This window comes from Scyliorhinus canicula, chromosome 2 (assembly GCF_902713615.1).
Source record: "Scyliorhinus canicula chromosome 2, sScyCan1.1, whole genome shotgun sequence".
In the NCBI taxonomy this organism is placed as follows: domain Eukaryota; kingdom Metazoa; phylum Chordata; class Chondrichthyes; order Carcharhiniformes; family Scyliorhinidae; genus Scyliorhinus; species Scyliorhinus canicula.
In genome coordinates this window covers 60,374,333-60,390,561 of record NC_052147.1, presented here as the reverse complement: position 1 = coordinate 60,390,561, position 16,229 = coordinate 60,374,333, and the positions used below count along the sequence as shown (strand labels likewise).

The following is a 16,229-nucleotide window of genomic DNA, read 5'->3' as shown; positions in this document are numbered from 1 at the left end:
ACTTTGACACACGTAATGAAAGAGATGATCTCACTCAAGGAATAGGTAGATGAGACTCTTGCCCCAACAATGGTGGCGTTGACAAAGGTGCAGGAGCAAGGAGAGGTGTTGAAGGGAGAGGGAGGAGGACCCTTCAATTTAAGAATTGGACAGGGCCATCAGTCGCTCTGGCTAAAGCCAAACACCAATGAACGACTGAGGGCTGTGATAGTCTGCTTCCACAGCTACCAAGTGAAGGAGAAGGTCTCGAAATGGGCGAAGCAGAATCGAGAGGTGAAGTTGGAAGGCGCTGATATTCGAATATACCAAGATCTTATGGCAAACCTGTCGAGAAGGCGGGCAGCATTTGGCCAGTTGAAAGCGGTGCTGTATAGTTGCATTCTGAGGTTTGGAGAAATCGACCTGGCAAAGCAGAGGGTGACTCACAACTCAAACAACTTTTATTTTGAAACGGCGGAGGAGGCGTTCGTGAAGGCTAAAGAACTGGGACAGAGACGAGTTTGGACTTTGATGATGCTGACCATGATCTTTTTTCTTTTCTTTTGATGTATCTTCCCTTTCGTTTTTCTTGTTTTTGAGGATTGTTGTTTGTTTTAGTGTGGTAGTGGGGAAGGGAGGGTTTGGGGATTGGCTGGGATGTGTTGGGTTTGTGGGATTATGGGGTGGGATGTTTGGAAGGTTTAGGCATCGGGGGATTGGGTGTTATTTTTGTTTTTGTGTGGGGAATGGGGTTCTGGCAGGGGCCACCATGCTACAAAACGCAGGTTGGCTAGTGAACGTGAACGAGGTGGGGAGAGGGGCCATGGTCATTGGATCCTATATGGACTGGTTTCGATGGGCATGGGACGTGTAAATGGTGGTGGGGGGTATGGGGATATTACTGGGTGAGGTGTTTTTGCGAGGAAATAGTTGGGGGGATTCTGGGAAGGGGGAGGGCAGGGGGCTGACAGAGACTAGGGTTAGAGCTGGGTTCCGCTTGATGAGCTGGGTCTGGAGTAGTAGATATGACGATAGGAGGGGCGGAGGGGGGGGAGAAACAACGATCACTGGTCCGGGTGGTGATGTGGAATGCGAGTGGGTAGGGGGGACCGGTGAAGTGAGCGAGTTTTCTCGTACTTGAAGAGTCTGAAAGCTGATGTGGTGCTGTTGCAGGAGACCCACTGGAGAGTGAAGGACCAGATGAGGCCGAGAAAGGACTGGGTGAACTTGGTGTTTCACTCAAGCTTTGACAGCAGGGCCTGTGGCTATGGCGATTCTGCGGGGGGGTAAGAGGGTGAGGTTCCAGATGGAGACAGTGGTGGCGGATCGGAGTAGTTACGTGATAGTAATGGGTGCATTGGAGGGGAGGTTGGTGCTGGTTAGCGTACATGTCCCAAATTGGGATGGCATTAGGTGTGTGAAGAATACGCTGGTCGCCATTCCAAATTTGGATACTCACGAGTTGATACTGGGGGGGGGGGGGGGGGGGACTGGAACAGTGTTGGTGCGTTAGCGACAGGCTCCAGCTGCATTCGCTGACCCCATCAGTTGGGGTGGGGGGGGGTGCCAAAAGCGTTGGCTCGGTTTATGAGGGAGACGGGAGGGGTGGACCCATGGTACAGGGAGTACTCGAGGATCACCTTTTCTTACAATGGGAAAGAAGCTGTTAGCCGGGGTGAGGACGGCAGAGTATTCGGCAATTGCGATCTCGGACCATGCTCCACATGGGGTGGATGTGGTCCTGGAGAAGGGGTCAGTCCAGAGGCCGGCATGGAGGTTGGATGTGGGATTGTTGGCGGATCTGAATTTTTGTACTAAAATGGGTAAGGTAATCCAAGATTATTAGGGGTTTAACCGTAATGGGGAGGTTTCAGAGCCACCAGAAGATGAGTTGGATATGAGGGAGTTTTTGGGACGATTGGAGTGCCCCGAGATAGGAGAGAAGGAGAGGGTAGGATTGGAGGAACTGGTGGTGGATGCAGTGCAGGCAGCGGTAGAGAAGATGCAGATGGATAAGGTACCGGGGCTGGATGATTTTTCCATTGATGTTTAGGGATAAGTTGGTGCTGTTGTTGGTAGAAATGTTTGAGGACTCGATGGCTAGGAAACATTGCCAGAAATGTTGGGTCAGGCATCCATTTCCTTGTTGCTTATAAAGGATAAGGATCCGGTGCAGTGTGGGTCATATAGGCCCATATCCGTGTTGAACATGGATGGCAAGATACTGGTGAAGGTGTTGGGGTTGAGGTTGGGGGAGTGCTTACCGAGAGAGGATCAGACGGGTTTCGTTAAGGATAGGCAGTTGTCGTTGAATGTGCGGCGACTGCTGAATTTGGTGTTTTCTCTGGCAGAAGGGAGTTAGAGGTGGTGGTGGCGTTGGATACAGAATGGAGTTATTGGTTTGCAGTGTTGGAGAAGTTTGAGATTGGGCCGAAGTTTGTGGCATGGGTGAAATTGTTATACAAGGATCTCATGGCGTGTGTGTGAACGAATTATATGAATTCAGGGTACTTTCCGCTACATTGGGGAACAAGGCAGGGATACCCCATTGTCCCCCTTCTGTTTGCGCTGGCGATAGAGCCCTTGGCCAATGCACTAAGGAGTTTGGATTAATGGAAGGGGATAGCGGCGGTGGCGGCGCCACAGGGTATCTCTCTATGCGGATGATCTGCTGTTTTATATTTTGGACTCGAGCTCTTCGGTGGGGAACATAACGTGTCTGCTTAAGAGACTTGGGGGCATTTTCGGGATGCAAGCTGAATTTGGGGAACAGCAAGTATTTTGTGGTGATTTCTCCAGGGGTGGGTGTTTGAGTGGGGGAGTTGCCGTTTCGGGTGGCAACAACCTATTTCAGGTATTTGGGGATGGTAGCCTGGGATTGGGCATGGCTTTGCAAGCTGAACTTTAAAAGTCTGGTTGGGAGAGTGAAAGCAGATTTATTGAGGTGGGATAGTCTTCCATTGTCGCTGATGGGTCGGCTACAGGTAGTTAAGATGAATATTTTGCTGTGGCTTCTAGTCTTAATTCACTGCCTGCCAGTATTTTTGCCAAAGTCATTTTTTAAGGGGATGACAGGTTGGCCGGGGGGGGGGGGGGGGGGGTTGGCCTTCTGAACTCCTTGTATTATTACTGGGCAGCAAATGTGGTGAAGGTGTAGGGCTCGAGTAGGGACGTGGAGGCTTTATGGCTGAGGATAGAGGCTGGTTCTTGTGGGAGGTCGGGATTCGGAGATTCAGTGGTGGTTCCCACATTGAAGATTTGGAGGCAATTTTGGCAGCACTTTGGGTTGGGAGCGGTATTGAAGCTGATACCAATCCAGGTGAATTATGGATTTGAGCCGGGGAGTATGGATGCGAGGTTTTGGTGGTGGGAAAAAAAAGAGGAGTGAAGGAGATGAAGGATTTGTTTTTGGAGGGGCAGTTTGCAAGCTTGGAGGAGTTGAGGGGACGTTTCGGTATCCTCATGAGGAGGGCTTTCGCTGTATCCAGGTGCAAGACTTTGCTGGAAGGTTTTTTAGCTAGCACCTGCCTCCTCGTTGTTGGAGGAGGTGCTGTCAGTAATGGGGTTGGAGGGTGAGGTCATCGTGGCAATTTATGGGAGGACTTTGGATGATTAGGTGTCTATGGAGGAGAGTTAAGGCCAAGTGGGAGGAGGAGTTGGGGATAGCGCTGCGGTGCGAATGCCTCAACATCATGCGCAGGGCTGGGGTTCATATAGTTAAAGTTGATGCTCAGGGCGCAGTTGACTAAGTCAAGGATGAGCCAGCTGTTTGAGGGCATAGAGGATACTTGCATAGATTGCGGGAGGGGCCCGGCTAATCATGTGCACATGTTCTGCTCATGCCCGAAGTTGGACAAATTTTGGGGTTGTTTTTCAGCACCATGTCGGCAATCCTGCATGTGAATTTGGAGCCGGGTCCTCTGGGGGCCATATTCGAGGTGTTGGACCTGCCTGAGTTCCAGGCAAGTGCGGGGACAGATGTTTTAGCCTTTGCCTCGTTGATCACTCGCAAGCGGGTTCTGTTGTTGTGGAACTCAACTTCTCCACTCTGTGCCTCGGCGTGGCTGGGGGATCTAATGTGCCCAAAGGGGGACAAATGAAGGGTTCCACATAAGATGGGGTTTGTTTATTTTGCATTCGGAGAGCTAGTTACAGTCAAACGTGTTGGGGGGGGGGGGGGGGGGGTTGATGCAGGTTTTATTGTATTTCAATACATTTTTAGCATTTTACAAAACTAAACAAAAACATTTATATGTTTTTGTTTAGTTTTGTAAAATGTTAAAATGCTAAAAATATAAATAAAACACTGAAAAAAAAGATTTGGTGACCCTTGTAAAGGCTTTTATGGGTGACAGCCTTGATTCAGATTGTTTTATTCAAACATTTAATTCAAAAAGCCAGAGTTTCCTCTTCAAAGTCGGAATTGGGAATCAGAATAATTTCCTCATGTCAGAATCAAACCTCGAATGGACGTCCCGTCCCAACATAATTTCCCACCTTCGAGTTGAGGAAGGGCTGGAGCTCAGGTTGCTGCCTCCCATAGCAGAGTGGAGGTTGAGTTTGCTAAGGCTGATATGTTAGAAGGCCCACTTCCATTCACTAGGACATTGGTCCAGATCTGTAGATGAGTACGAGGCCCTCTAGCTCCCTACCCCTATCCCCACATGCCCCTCACACCTTCACCACCATGCCCACTCACCCACCCCCATACCCTTACAAACCCGCATGCCCACATGCAACCCCATAACCGTTCATCATTCTCTCACCATGCGCACTCACCCACTTTGATATCCCATACCCATATGTACAGAAGTCTTGAACCCTAAAAGAACATTGGGAAGCCTTTTGATGTTCTTGAGAATGTCAAGATAAACACTCATTCAAAACCGACTTCAGAAACATAATCCTCAAGTGGTTTTAAAACTGTCAGAATAAATAAACCTAGTCCCCTTGATAGTTGTGTTAAGAACTCATGCTGAGCTGAATCCATCAGTGGGGTCTGAACCTCAGCCAAGCATTCATAAATGACTTTCATTGCACAGCTGCATAAATAAAGCTTCCAGGGTTAAACATAATAAAACTTTCGAAGTCAGTGAAAGACCTCAGCCTTCTAGCTTAAAAACCGGGGAACAGATGACTGAGCTGTCAACCAAAGAGGTCCACAAGCTGTTCAAGCTTAAAAACAGGGGAGATAATGTATAAACTGCCATTCAATTAAGAGATTAAATCACACGAAACAAATTATAGTAAAATCTGAATATCAATACTGTTTAATCCAAAAGATGACCTTATTTATTGGATAATGTAATCTAATCCATCAAACACTTTTCCATTTTCACATTGCCAGTCAATGTAATGGTCACTTACCTATTAAGAATAAAACCCTACATTATATACACTGTGACATGTGAAGTTATAAACACATTTTGAACTTGCCTGTCAAAGGGTTTCCAACTCCATTCCAAAACTCCCATGGTCCATACTTCTGAGCTGTTGTGAACCACATCGCCTACAAAAATGGAGGCGGGCAGATGCTCTGACGGGCAAATTAAAAGGTCTGCCTCCATTCATTGGGGCAACAGCCCAGTTCTGCAAGAGTGGTGGCACCCTTTCCCACACCCGCTATCCAGCCACCATAGCCTCATGAATCCTGTCACTTCCCACTCACCTTTCTGTCCCCTCCATACACCTCCACCCATTGCCCACACATACAGTATCCACCACAGACAGACCTCATGAGCACAATAATAATGTTGCAGTAATAAAAGTCTTTGACATGCCCATGAAACTGTCAAAATAAAATGCCATTCAAATTCCATTTTTAAAAATCTATCATCTTCTTAGGAGCTCATAAAACTGTCAAACACACAATCATTCAAACTCCATTTGAAAAAATCATAATCAGAGATTCAAACGGCATTTGAAAAAACCTTTATTTTATTAAGTAGCCATAAAATTGACCAAATCAACATACAGCCATTCAAAATCCAGTTCAAAAAACAATCCTAGTAACAGAATCACAGAACTCATTAAATTATCACATTAAAACAAAGTTTACAGTCCCCTTGTCAGGTGTATCAACAATCTCGTTTAGCTGAACCCATTAGTCAGATTGGAACTAAGCAATTATTATGAGAGTCCATTGCACAACTATGCCACAAAATCTCCAGTGCTGAATATATTAAAGCCTTTGAAATAGTGGGCAGATGGTCATTTGTTCCACTGCTTCAAAGGTTGAACAGATGCCAAAGCTGGCAATCAATGAAGAGATCAAGTACAGGATTCAATTGGCACAGCAACATCTGAACCTCAATACTGAACAATGCATTAGAGCACTTTATCCGCCGGATGAATTAATCCAACGCATATGGAGACTTCTATTTTCACAGTGCTGGTCAATTTAATGGTCATTTACCTTTCTAACTAACTTATGCAGTATTACATTATGATATGTGAAATCAGCAATACTTTTACTTGTCAAAAGTTTCTAAAACGTGTACAGTCAAAAAAAAATACAGGCAAATAACTGAGAGAGAAGATATTACATACAAGTTACGCCTAACAACGCTATGTAGTTAGAAAAATCACGTATCTAATGAGTAAAGACAAAAAAAAACAAGGTGTGAGGGGAAAAACTGGGGAAGTGTATGTACATCGAGGTACTGGAGAGACATTTACAGTAAACCTTTATACAAGCCTTGTGTGTTCTTCCATTTTTACATATATATATATATTTTCCCAACACAAAGACAGTACATACAACACTGGTAATACACAAATGGATCGGGGGGGGGGGGGGGGGGGGGGGGGGGGGGGGGGGCCTGGGTGGCACCCCATGATGTTGTTTTCTTCTCCCGGTCGGTTTTCACTGTTATTGTTGTGCGTTTGCCTCTGTTTCGGGCGTACATCGTTTCTTCCTCCTGTACTTTCTTATTCTCTGCTGCTGTGCTTGTCATGGTCGTTGTCGTTTCATAGAATATAGAGAAATACAGCACAGAACAGGCCCTTCGGCCCACGATGTTGTGCCGAACTTTTGTCGTAGGTTAATCATAGATCATAGAATTTTGGACACTAAGGGCAATTTATCATGGCCAATCCACCCAACCTGCACATCTTTGGACTGTGGGAAGAAACCCACGCACGCACGGGGAGGATGTGCAGACTCCACACAGACAGTGACCCAAGCCGAAATCGAACCTGGGACCCTGGAGCTGTGAAGCAATTGTGCTATCCACAATGCTACCGTGCTGCCTTTAAGAACAAATTAATCTACACTCCATTATACTACCATAATCCATGTACCTATCCGATAGCCGCTTGAAGGTCCCTAACGTTTCCGACTCAACTACTTCCACAGGCAGTGCATTCCATGCCCCCACTACTCTCTGGGTAAAGAACCTACCTCTGACATCCCCCTTATATCTTCCACCATTTACCTTAAATTTACGTCCCCTTGTAATGGTGTGTTCCACCCGGGGAAAAAGTATCTGACTATCTACTCTATCTATTCCCCCGATCATCTTATAAACCTCTATCAAGTCGCCCCTCATCCTTCTCCGTTCTATTGAGAAAAGGCCTAGCACCCTCAACCTTTCCTTGTAAGACCTACTCTCCATTCCAGGCAACATCCTGGTAAATCTCCTTTGCACCTTTTCCAAAAATTCCACATTCTTCCTAAAATGAGGTGACCAGAACTGCACACAGTACTCCAAATGTGGCCTTACCAAGGTTTTGTACAGCTGCATCATCACCTCACAGCTCTTAAATTCAATCCCTCTGCTAATGAACGCTAGCACACCATAGGCCTTCTTCACAGCTCTATCCACTCGAGTGGCAACTTTCAAAGATCTATGAACATAGACCCCAAGATCTCTCTGCTCCTCTACTTTGCCAAGAACCCTACCGTTAACCCTGTATTCCGCATTCATATTTGTCCTTCCAAAATGGACAACCTCACACTTGTCAGGGTTAAACTCCATCTGCCACTTTTCAGCCCAGCTCTGCATCCTATCTATGTATCTTTGCAGCCGACAATAGCCCTCCTCACTATCCACAGCTCCATCAATCTTCGTATCATCTGCAAATTTACTGACCCACCCTTCAACTCCCTCATCCAAGTCATTTCCTGTGCTCTCCTTCCAGTTCGTGTTCCCTCGTCTTTCCCCCCCACTCTGGTACCCCTCTATTGTTCTTTCCCTCCTATCTTTCCTTCTTTCCGCCCCATCCCCTGCACTCCTCCCTCCTCCCGGCCCCCCCCCCCACTTCCCCCTCTCTGCAGATCCCCTTTCTTTACTGGTAAGTTTAGCTACCCTCCTGCACTGCTCCCCACACCCCCAGGTCGTTCCCTCCTTCCTTTTCTTTTCTCATGTTTTGGCTATTTTCCCCTGGTTCTTGGCTGCTTGGTTATTCATCAGCCTGTTCGTTGACCACAAACAGGTCCCGGAACAGTTGGGCGAATGGCTACCACGTTCTGTGGAAGCCATCCCCGACCCTCGGATGGCGAATTAGATTTTCTTCATTTGGTGAGATTCTGATAGGTCGGACAGCCAGTCTGCATCTTTGGATGGTACTGCTGACCGCCAGCCGAGAAGGATTGTATGGCGGGCGATGAGGGAGGCAAAGGAAGGGCTTCTGCCCTCCTCCGTATGAAGAGATCTGGCTAGTCTGATACCCCGAAGACTGCCACTTTCGGGCACGGCTCCACCGTCACCCCTACCACTTTGGACATTAAAAAGGCTGTCCAGTACCCAGCATGTCTGGGGCAAGACCAGAACATGTGGACATGGTTGGCCGGGCCCCCTTGGCACCATTCACATCTGTCCTCCACCTCCTGGAAGAACCTACACATTTGGGTTTTTGTTAAATGGGCTCTATGTCCCACCTATAGTTACGTTAGGTTGAGTCTTGCACATGTGGAGGTGGGGTTGACCCTATGCAGTGCTTCACTCGAGTCCCCACCCTATTTCAAGCCCCAGGTCTTCCTCCCATTTCTTCCTCGTTGCATCCAGTATGGTGTCAGCCCTTCTACCAGTCGTTCGTACATGTGCTGCAGTTTCCTTTGCCTAGAATGTTTGCATCAAGGAACTATTCTAGTAGTGTCTGTTGTGGTGGTTGTAAGTATGTCCTTGTCTACTTCCATAGGAAGTTTTTAAGCTGCAGGTACCTTAGTTAGTTGCCCCGGGCTAATTGAAATCTCTCTGTCAGTTCGTCCAGTGTTGTGACCCTGCCGTCAGTCACATGACTGTCAATGTCCCACCGTCCTGTCTCCACTTTTTGACGGTGGCGTCAGTGAACGCTGGTGCGAACCCAAGGTTGTGCAAATGGGGGTTTTAACTGACATTTCGGTCAGGCCGAATTGCTGCCGTAGTAGTTCCAGGTCTGGAGGGTGGTTACCACCACTGGGCTGCTGGAGTGTCTTTTGGGTGCTGATGAGAGTGCCGACGTGACGAGGGCCCAAAGCCTGATCCCCTTGTAGGGAGCCTCCTCCTCGCACACCCACTCGGCTTCTGGCTCCATTCTTGATCCATCCCCTTACTCGTTCTGCCGTTGCCGTCCAGTGGTAGAATTGTAAATTTGGAGGGCTAGCCCTCCCCTGGACTTTGTTTTCTGCAGGACCTTCTTTGGGATCCTAGCATTCTTTCCCCCCCCCCATACAAACGGCATGATTAGTTTGTCCAGCGAGTTGAGAAAGGCCTTGGGGATATAGATTGTGATAGATCCAAGTAGGAAGAAGTACCTGGGTAGTATGTTCATTTTGATCGTCTGCACTCTCCCCGCGAGGGAGAGTGGGAGTGTGTTCCATCTTTACAGGTCCTTTTTGACTTCCTTTGACAGACTGGTCAGCTTCCATTTGTGCATCCCCAGCCAGTCATGTGCGATTTGGATCCCCAGATAGCAGAATTTGGGTCAGGCTTGTTTGAACGCCAGTCCCATTAGTGCTGCCCCTCCCCCTTGTGGGTTCACTGGAAAGATCTCGCTTTTGCTCATGTTGAGTTTGTAGCCCGAGAAGGCACCAAACTCTTTCAGGAGCACAATGATTCAGTCCATGTGGATTTGTGGGTCCGAGATGTAGAGGTGCATAGAGCGAGACTCTGCTTTCTGCCTCCCCTTTGGATCCCCCTCCAGTTTTTTGTTGTTCTGAGAACGATCGCTAGTGGTTTGATCACTAGACGAGTAGCATTGGGGACAGCGGGTATCCTTGCCTGGTGCCCCTGTGCAGCTGGAAGTACTTGGAGTTGGTGTTGTTTGTCCGTACGCTCGCCAAGGGAGCGTTGTATAGGAGCTTCACCCAGGAGGTGAACCCTGATCCGAGCCCGAACCGCTCCAGTACTTCTATGAGGTACTGCCACTCGACTCTGTCGAAGGCCTTTTCTGCGTCCAGGGTGACGATCACTTCTGGTTTTCTCTCCCCGGATGGGGTAATTATCACGTTCAGCAGGTGCCTGATGTTCGAAGTTAGCTGTCTATCTTTGACAAAGCCCATCTGGTCCTCTGCGACCACCTCTGGTACGAAGTCCTCCAGCCTACTCTGCCATCACCCCAGCAATGGAGCAGTCAGCGCCTGGATTGCTACGTGCAGGTTCACGACCCACACCCTTATCCCACGCGATTAAAAATGTCACATGATGGGATTGGGAGAGGGAATCTAAAAATCAGGCCACACCCGCCTCTTTTCCCGCGCCTAATATTAGTTTGGCCTGTGTCAGAATGGCAAAATCTAGCTCTAAGTCCCACTTCGCCATGCAGTTAATAGTTGGTACTTGCCTATCAATAGTCCACCATAATGAACTTTCAGGAATATCATATGAATGTGCTAATATCACCGACAATGATTTCTAGCATTACAGAATTGACAACCGATCTTTGCCATTAAAGGTCGCATCTTCTGATGTAATTAACAATTAAAGTCCAATATCGACCATCTATAATTTTTTACAAGTTTCCCAACAGCCTTCGTTTTAAACATTAGCGTTCCAAATATCAAAAAGACTCAAACATAAAAGAATGAATCTCCAAGTGCTTATCAAGGGAAGAGAAGGATACCGAGTGGGAAGTACAGAAAATTAGAGGGCTAGAAGAGGGATGAAAGATACATGATCTGATTGAGGAGATCATTTTTGAATGCTTTAGAAGACAAGTAGAGAGGGGTTATCAAGCAATTTTGGGAGCAAGTTTCAGGAAAAAAGCACAGGAATGTGGAAGGATCTGTCTCATGCAGGAGCCACTATCCTTAGTGGGAACACAAATGGATAAAAAACTAAAAAGGTGACAGTGAAGTTAATATATGGTTACTTTTTTCCCCACTGCGCATCCTTGCATGAAGATAGTTGTGTGCACTAGCCATTATGATATAGTTACTACCAACTCTCCAGTACTTAATTCAGTCTAGACAGCAACAGTGGCAGGCTGCTCAACACCGCCTACACATAGCTATGCACTTCCCAGTAGGGATCATCATAGGGCAATCTGGAGGATTATAAATTATTGCTTCTTTCCCCCTCAAACCCAGGAAATGAAAATGAAAATGAAAATCGCTTATTGTCACGAGTAGGCTTCAATGAAGTTACTGTGAAAAGCCCCTAGTCGCCACATTCCAGCGCCTGTCCGGGGAGGCTGGTACGGGACAGTGATACCAACTGCAGCATTTCCCCACTGATGCAATATGTGAGATTCAATAAATCAACATCGACTGTTAATTGAAACTTGAATTTCTGATCTTTAATATATTTTGTTTTAACCAAAAAGGTGTTTTGTATAATTGTTTCAAATGTATATGAATTTATGTGCTTCTGAAATGGAATCTTTTGACTGCATCTCAGAATTTACACAACATAACCCAAGTCTAAATAAAACTCACTGAATTGGACTGCACTGACGTTTCCCCTGTTGATTTGCAGAAAGCAGTTTACAATAATGTAGCATATTTTAAGAATCCAAGAAATGGGTAGACTATTTAAATACAACAAGTAAATAGGTCTCACCTGAAACATGTCTGTGTCCTTATCATAAGTATACTCTACCACCACAGTCTGGTTTCTGGATAGTGTATATGAGATGCTATGTTGCCCTTTACAATTGACTGCCTATGAAATAGAAAATAAAAGTAGTACATGAATATTTTTCTTTGAACTTGGCTTTCAGCAGCATGAGCAGTGTAACAATAATAAGCTCCAACCAATGATATTTTGTAAATCAACACTAAAATAAAATTGTATGATGCAAGTTCTAACATATAAAAATTTATAACAACCGTCCGTTTTTGTCTGTCCAGGTGGTTTTGATTGGTCAGTTTTATGTGAGGGGGGGGGGGGGGTGTCTTCCGGTGATGGGGATGTGCTGAGTAGTTGCACATCAGGTAGTTTTCCTCCAGAACACAGCAAAATAGGTACTTTTGCCCGAATTTAGCCCAGAAATTCTGACTTGTTCATCCCCTCACCTACAAAGACAGAAGAAGCAGTAGCTTGAGAGGCCGCAGAGTAGCCAGAAACAGCAGAAAAGGACAGGAGCAGCGGGCAAGCGGGTCGGCGGACCCATGAGGCGAGGGGTCCCCAGCCACCCCAGAGAGAGGGAGGCCATCGACCCAGGCAGCTCCCTCCCCTCTCCTCTTCCCCCCCCCCCCCCCCCCCCCGAATATGAAACTGACCCCATCTGGGGAGAGAGTAGGTAATCGTCTCCCTGGACGCAGAGAAGGCCTTTGACTGAGTCGAGTGGAAGTATCTTATTGAGGTACTAGAGCAGTTTGGACTAGTGACAGCATTCACCTCATGGGTGAAACTCCTATACAATGTCCCCTCCATGGTGTTTGGACCAACATCACCAGCTCTGAATTCTTCCAACTGCACAGAGGCAGAAGGCAGGGATGCCCACTGTCCTCGCTCTCGTTCGCCTTGGCAATTGAGGTGCTGCCGATCGTCCTGCGAGACGCGGGAGGCTGGAGGGGAATCCAAAGAGCAGGCAGATCACAGAGTCTCACTCTATGTGGAAGGCCTGCTCCTCTACATCTCCAACCATGAAAGAAATCATGAAGCTCTTGGGAGAGTTTGGAGCCTTCTCGGGCTACAAACTCAACTTGGGCAAGAGCAAATTTCCGGTGAATCCGAGAGGAGTAGGGCAGAGCTAGATGGTCTACCATTTAAAATATCCCAAAGCAAATTTTGATTTTGATAGCCCATAAATGGACACGGGTCCACAAGGGGAAACTGACCAGTCTGGCAGAAGGACCTACTGAGATGGGATGCATTCCTGCTTTCCCTGGCAGGGAGGGTGCAGATGATGAAGGTGAACGTACTGCTCAGGTTCCGCTTCCTGTTCAGATCCATACCGATCTACATCCCCAAGGCCTTCTTCCAAGGAATAGACAAAATGATTATGGCATTTGTGTGGGGACCAACACAAATGAAGAATTCCCAAAATAATACTACAGAAGAAAAGAAGTATGGGAGGCCTGGCCCTCCTGAACTTCCAATATTACCACTGGGCAGCCATGGCCGAGGGCGAGGGGATGGGTAAAGAAACCAAATATGGAATAGGTGAGAATGGAGGAGCCCTCCTGTACAGGAACGTCCCTCCAGGCCCTTGTCATTCCCATCCCCACCAGCAAAACTCTGAACTAGCCTAGTGGTGGTAGCAACCCTGAGAACGTGGAACCAGATGAGGCAGCACTTCGGTCTGACCGAGGTATCCACCACGACCGCCAGCCATACTCGACGCCACCTTTAAGAGGTAGAGACAGGATTGGGACACACACACACACACACATCGGAATGTTTACACGGGGGGACAGACTAGCGACCTCAGAGAAACTGACAGAGACTGGAACTACCAAACAGACAGGGACTCCTATATCTGCAAGTCAAAAAAATTTCTCTGCAAGGAGACGACAACATACCCAAGGACCTCGAGAGACGCAATGTTGGGGGAGTTACTGACGTGGACAGTCTGGGAAAGAGAAATTGCATGGACATAGATGGATGATTTTCAGAAAGGACACGCTCCCCACTGGACAAAACTAGGAAAAAATGGGAGTAAGCTCTAGGGACGGAAATAGGGTGGGGACTCTGGAGCTAAGCATTGAACAGGACCAACTCCACCTCCTCCTGCACACGGCTATGCCTCATGCAGCTAAAAGTGGTGCACAGAGCACACCTGACAAGAACCTGAATGAGCAGGTTCTTCCTGGAGGTAGAGGATAAACGTGAACGATGCCAGGGAGGCCTAACCAATCACGTCCACATGTTCTGGGCCTGCCTCAGACTTGTCGGGTTTTCAGCAACCTTCTTCGAGGCAATGTCCAAGGTTGTGGGGGTGAGGGTGGAGCCAAGCTTGAGAGCGTCAGTCTTCGGGGTATCGGACCAGCCAGAACTACATACGGGGAAAAGAGAGTTGACGCCCTTGCCTTTGCTTCTCTAATCGCCTGCTGGAGAATGCTGCTTGGCTGACCATCAGCAGCACCACCCACTGTTGCAGACTGGCTAGCTGACCTATTAGAATTTCTCCACCGGGAAAAGATTAAGTTCACCATAAGAGGGTCTGAAAAGGGCTTTCACAAAGCGCGAGGACCATTCACCACCCCGTGCCAGGATCTGTTCGAAACCACCAACTAATAGAGCGGGGAGGGAGGGGTCGGTGCAAAGGGTGGGGGGAGGAGGAGGGTGGTAAAGGAACATGTAAACTGTAACCTTTGCATCTATCTTTAATGAATGTACGTGTAAAAATGTAAAATTGTAATAAAAATATTTTCCAAAAAATGTTTTAAGGGGTGTATCTGCTGATTGATTTATTTGGTGGGCAAAGCCTTATGCATGCTGAGCGTGATGACAGCGGCAGATGGAGGTGGCAGAGGAAACAAAAACAGCAGAAAGCAAGGGGAGCCCAACAAAATTACCCTATCTGTAGAGATTATTTCCATGAGACAGCGTTATGGGGATAGTATTGAAGGTGGATGAGATAGCAGAATTGATTCAATGTGGCAAAAAGGCAGGGACAATTCTTTGATACGCAAAAGCTATTCTTTGTGTTGAAAATAAAGGTTTTAAAAACGGTCAAATGAATCAAAAAGTACATCAGCGTAATGATAACAGTCTGTCATAGTTTCTACAGAGTCTAAACCCAATGGTGCAAGAAAGGAGCAGTTATAATGTTACTAACTGCAAATTGTTTAAAAAGTAATTATTTTAAAATGTACAAACTTTGTAAAAATAATACAAATTCCAACCAGTTTAAGAGATCCATGGTACACTGCTATACATCCTGGAAGTATTGACAATCACAACTATCCCTCCACATTACAACAATTTCTTTACAACAATTTTCTTCTGCTCCAGAAGCATCTCCAACATCTCAGTGAGAGAGTTTATTCATCTATTAACCCAGACAAAAATTAGCAGACGACTGGCCAATCAATGGGAAAAGAAAGGAAGTGAAGACTAGCTATATTCTCATCCACATTTACTCTTCCAACAGAAATTTTTGGTTGGTAGAAGTGAGAAGCCTGGCTGATTCACTTTCCTATCTACCCACCCTGGCCTACATATCTTGGGAAATGCAAAACCAAATGTTAAAATCCTGGCCGGGATTCTCCCAACGAGAGACTAAGTGCCGACGCTGGAGTGAAACCCGGAGTGTTTCACTCCAGCGTCGGAGGTCGCTCCTCGCCCCCTATTCTCCCACCCCCGGAGGGCTAGGAGCGGCGCCGTGTCATTTACGCGTGCCGGGCCTTGGCGCCGCGTAAAAGCGACGCCGCGTAAATTACGCGGTGCGCATGCGCAGGTTGGCCGGCGCCAACCCGCGCATGAGTGGTTGCCGACCTCCCTGCCGGCGCCCCGCAAGAAATGTCGGAGTGATCTTGCAGGGCGGTGGAGGCCGGCCCGCCAATCGGTGAGCACCGATCGCGGGCCAGACCTCTTTTGAGTGCACCCCCGGTGCTTGATTCCCCCCTCCCCCCAGGTCACCCCCGCAGCGTTCCCGCGCTGTTCACGCCGGCAGCGACCATATTGGGCAGGCTGCTCGGCCCATCCGGGCTGGAGAATCGCCGCTTGCCCGTTACAAACAGCGAGCGCCGATTCTCCGAGCAGCCAGCCGTAAATCTCGCCGCGCCGGTTTGGGGGGGGGGGGATGTGGGAGAATCGCGTGCGAGTGCCGGGGCGGGACTCGCCCGGCGCCCCCGCGATTCTCCCACCCGGCGTGGGTAGGGGGGGGGAATTATTACCGCGATGGCCAAAATCAGCTTTGATGTGGAGATGCCGGCGTTG

At 47.7% G+C, this 16,229-nt stretch overlaps 1 protein-coding gene across 8 annotated transcripts in view; it reads right to left on the bottom strand.

Moving 5' to 3' along the window:
* The window catches only part of LOC119954352 (E3 ubiquitin-protein ligase pellino homolog 2), a 260,592-nt gene that overhangs the window by 32,110 nt on the left and 212,253 nt on the right, over positions 1–16,229 (bottom strand). For all 8 annotated transcript variants that reach the window (XM_038779572.1, XM_038779530.1, XM_038779556.1 and 5 more), the window contains one exon: positions 11,961–12,062. In XM_038779572.1, coding sequence (XP_038635500.1) covers positions 11,961–11,969 — 9 coding nt within the window. In that variant the 5' untranslated portion in view covers positions 11,970–12,062. The remainder of the gene's footprint in view (positions 1–11,960; positions 12,063–16,229) is intronic.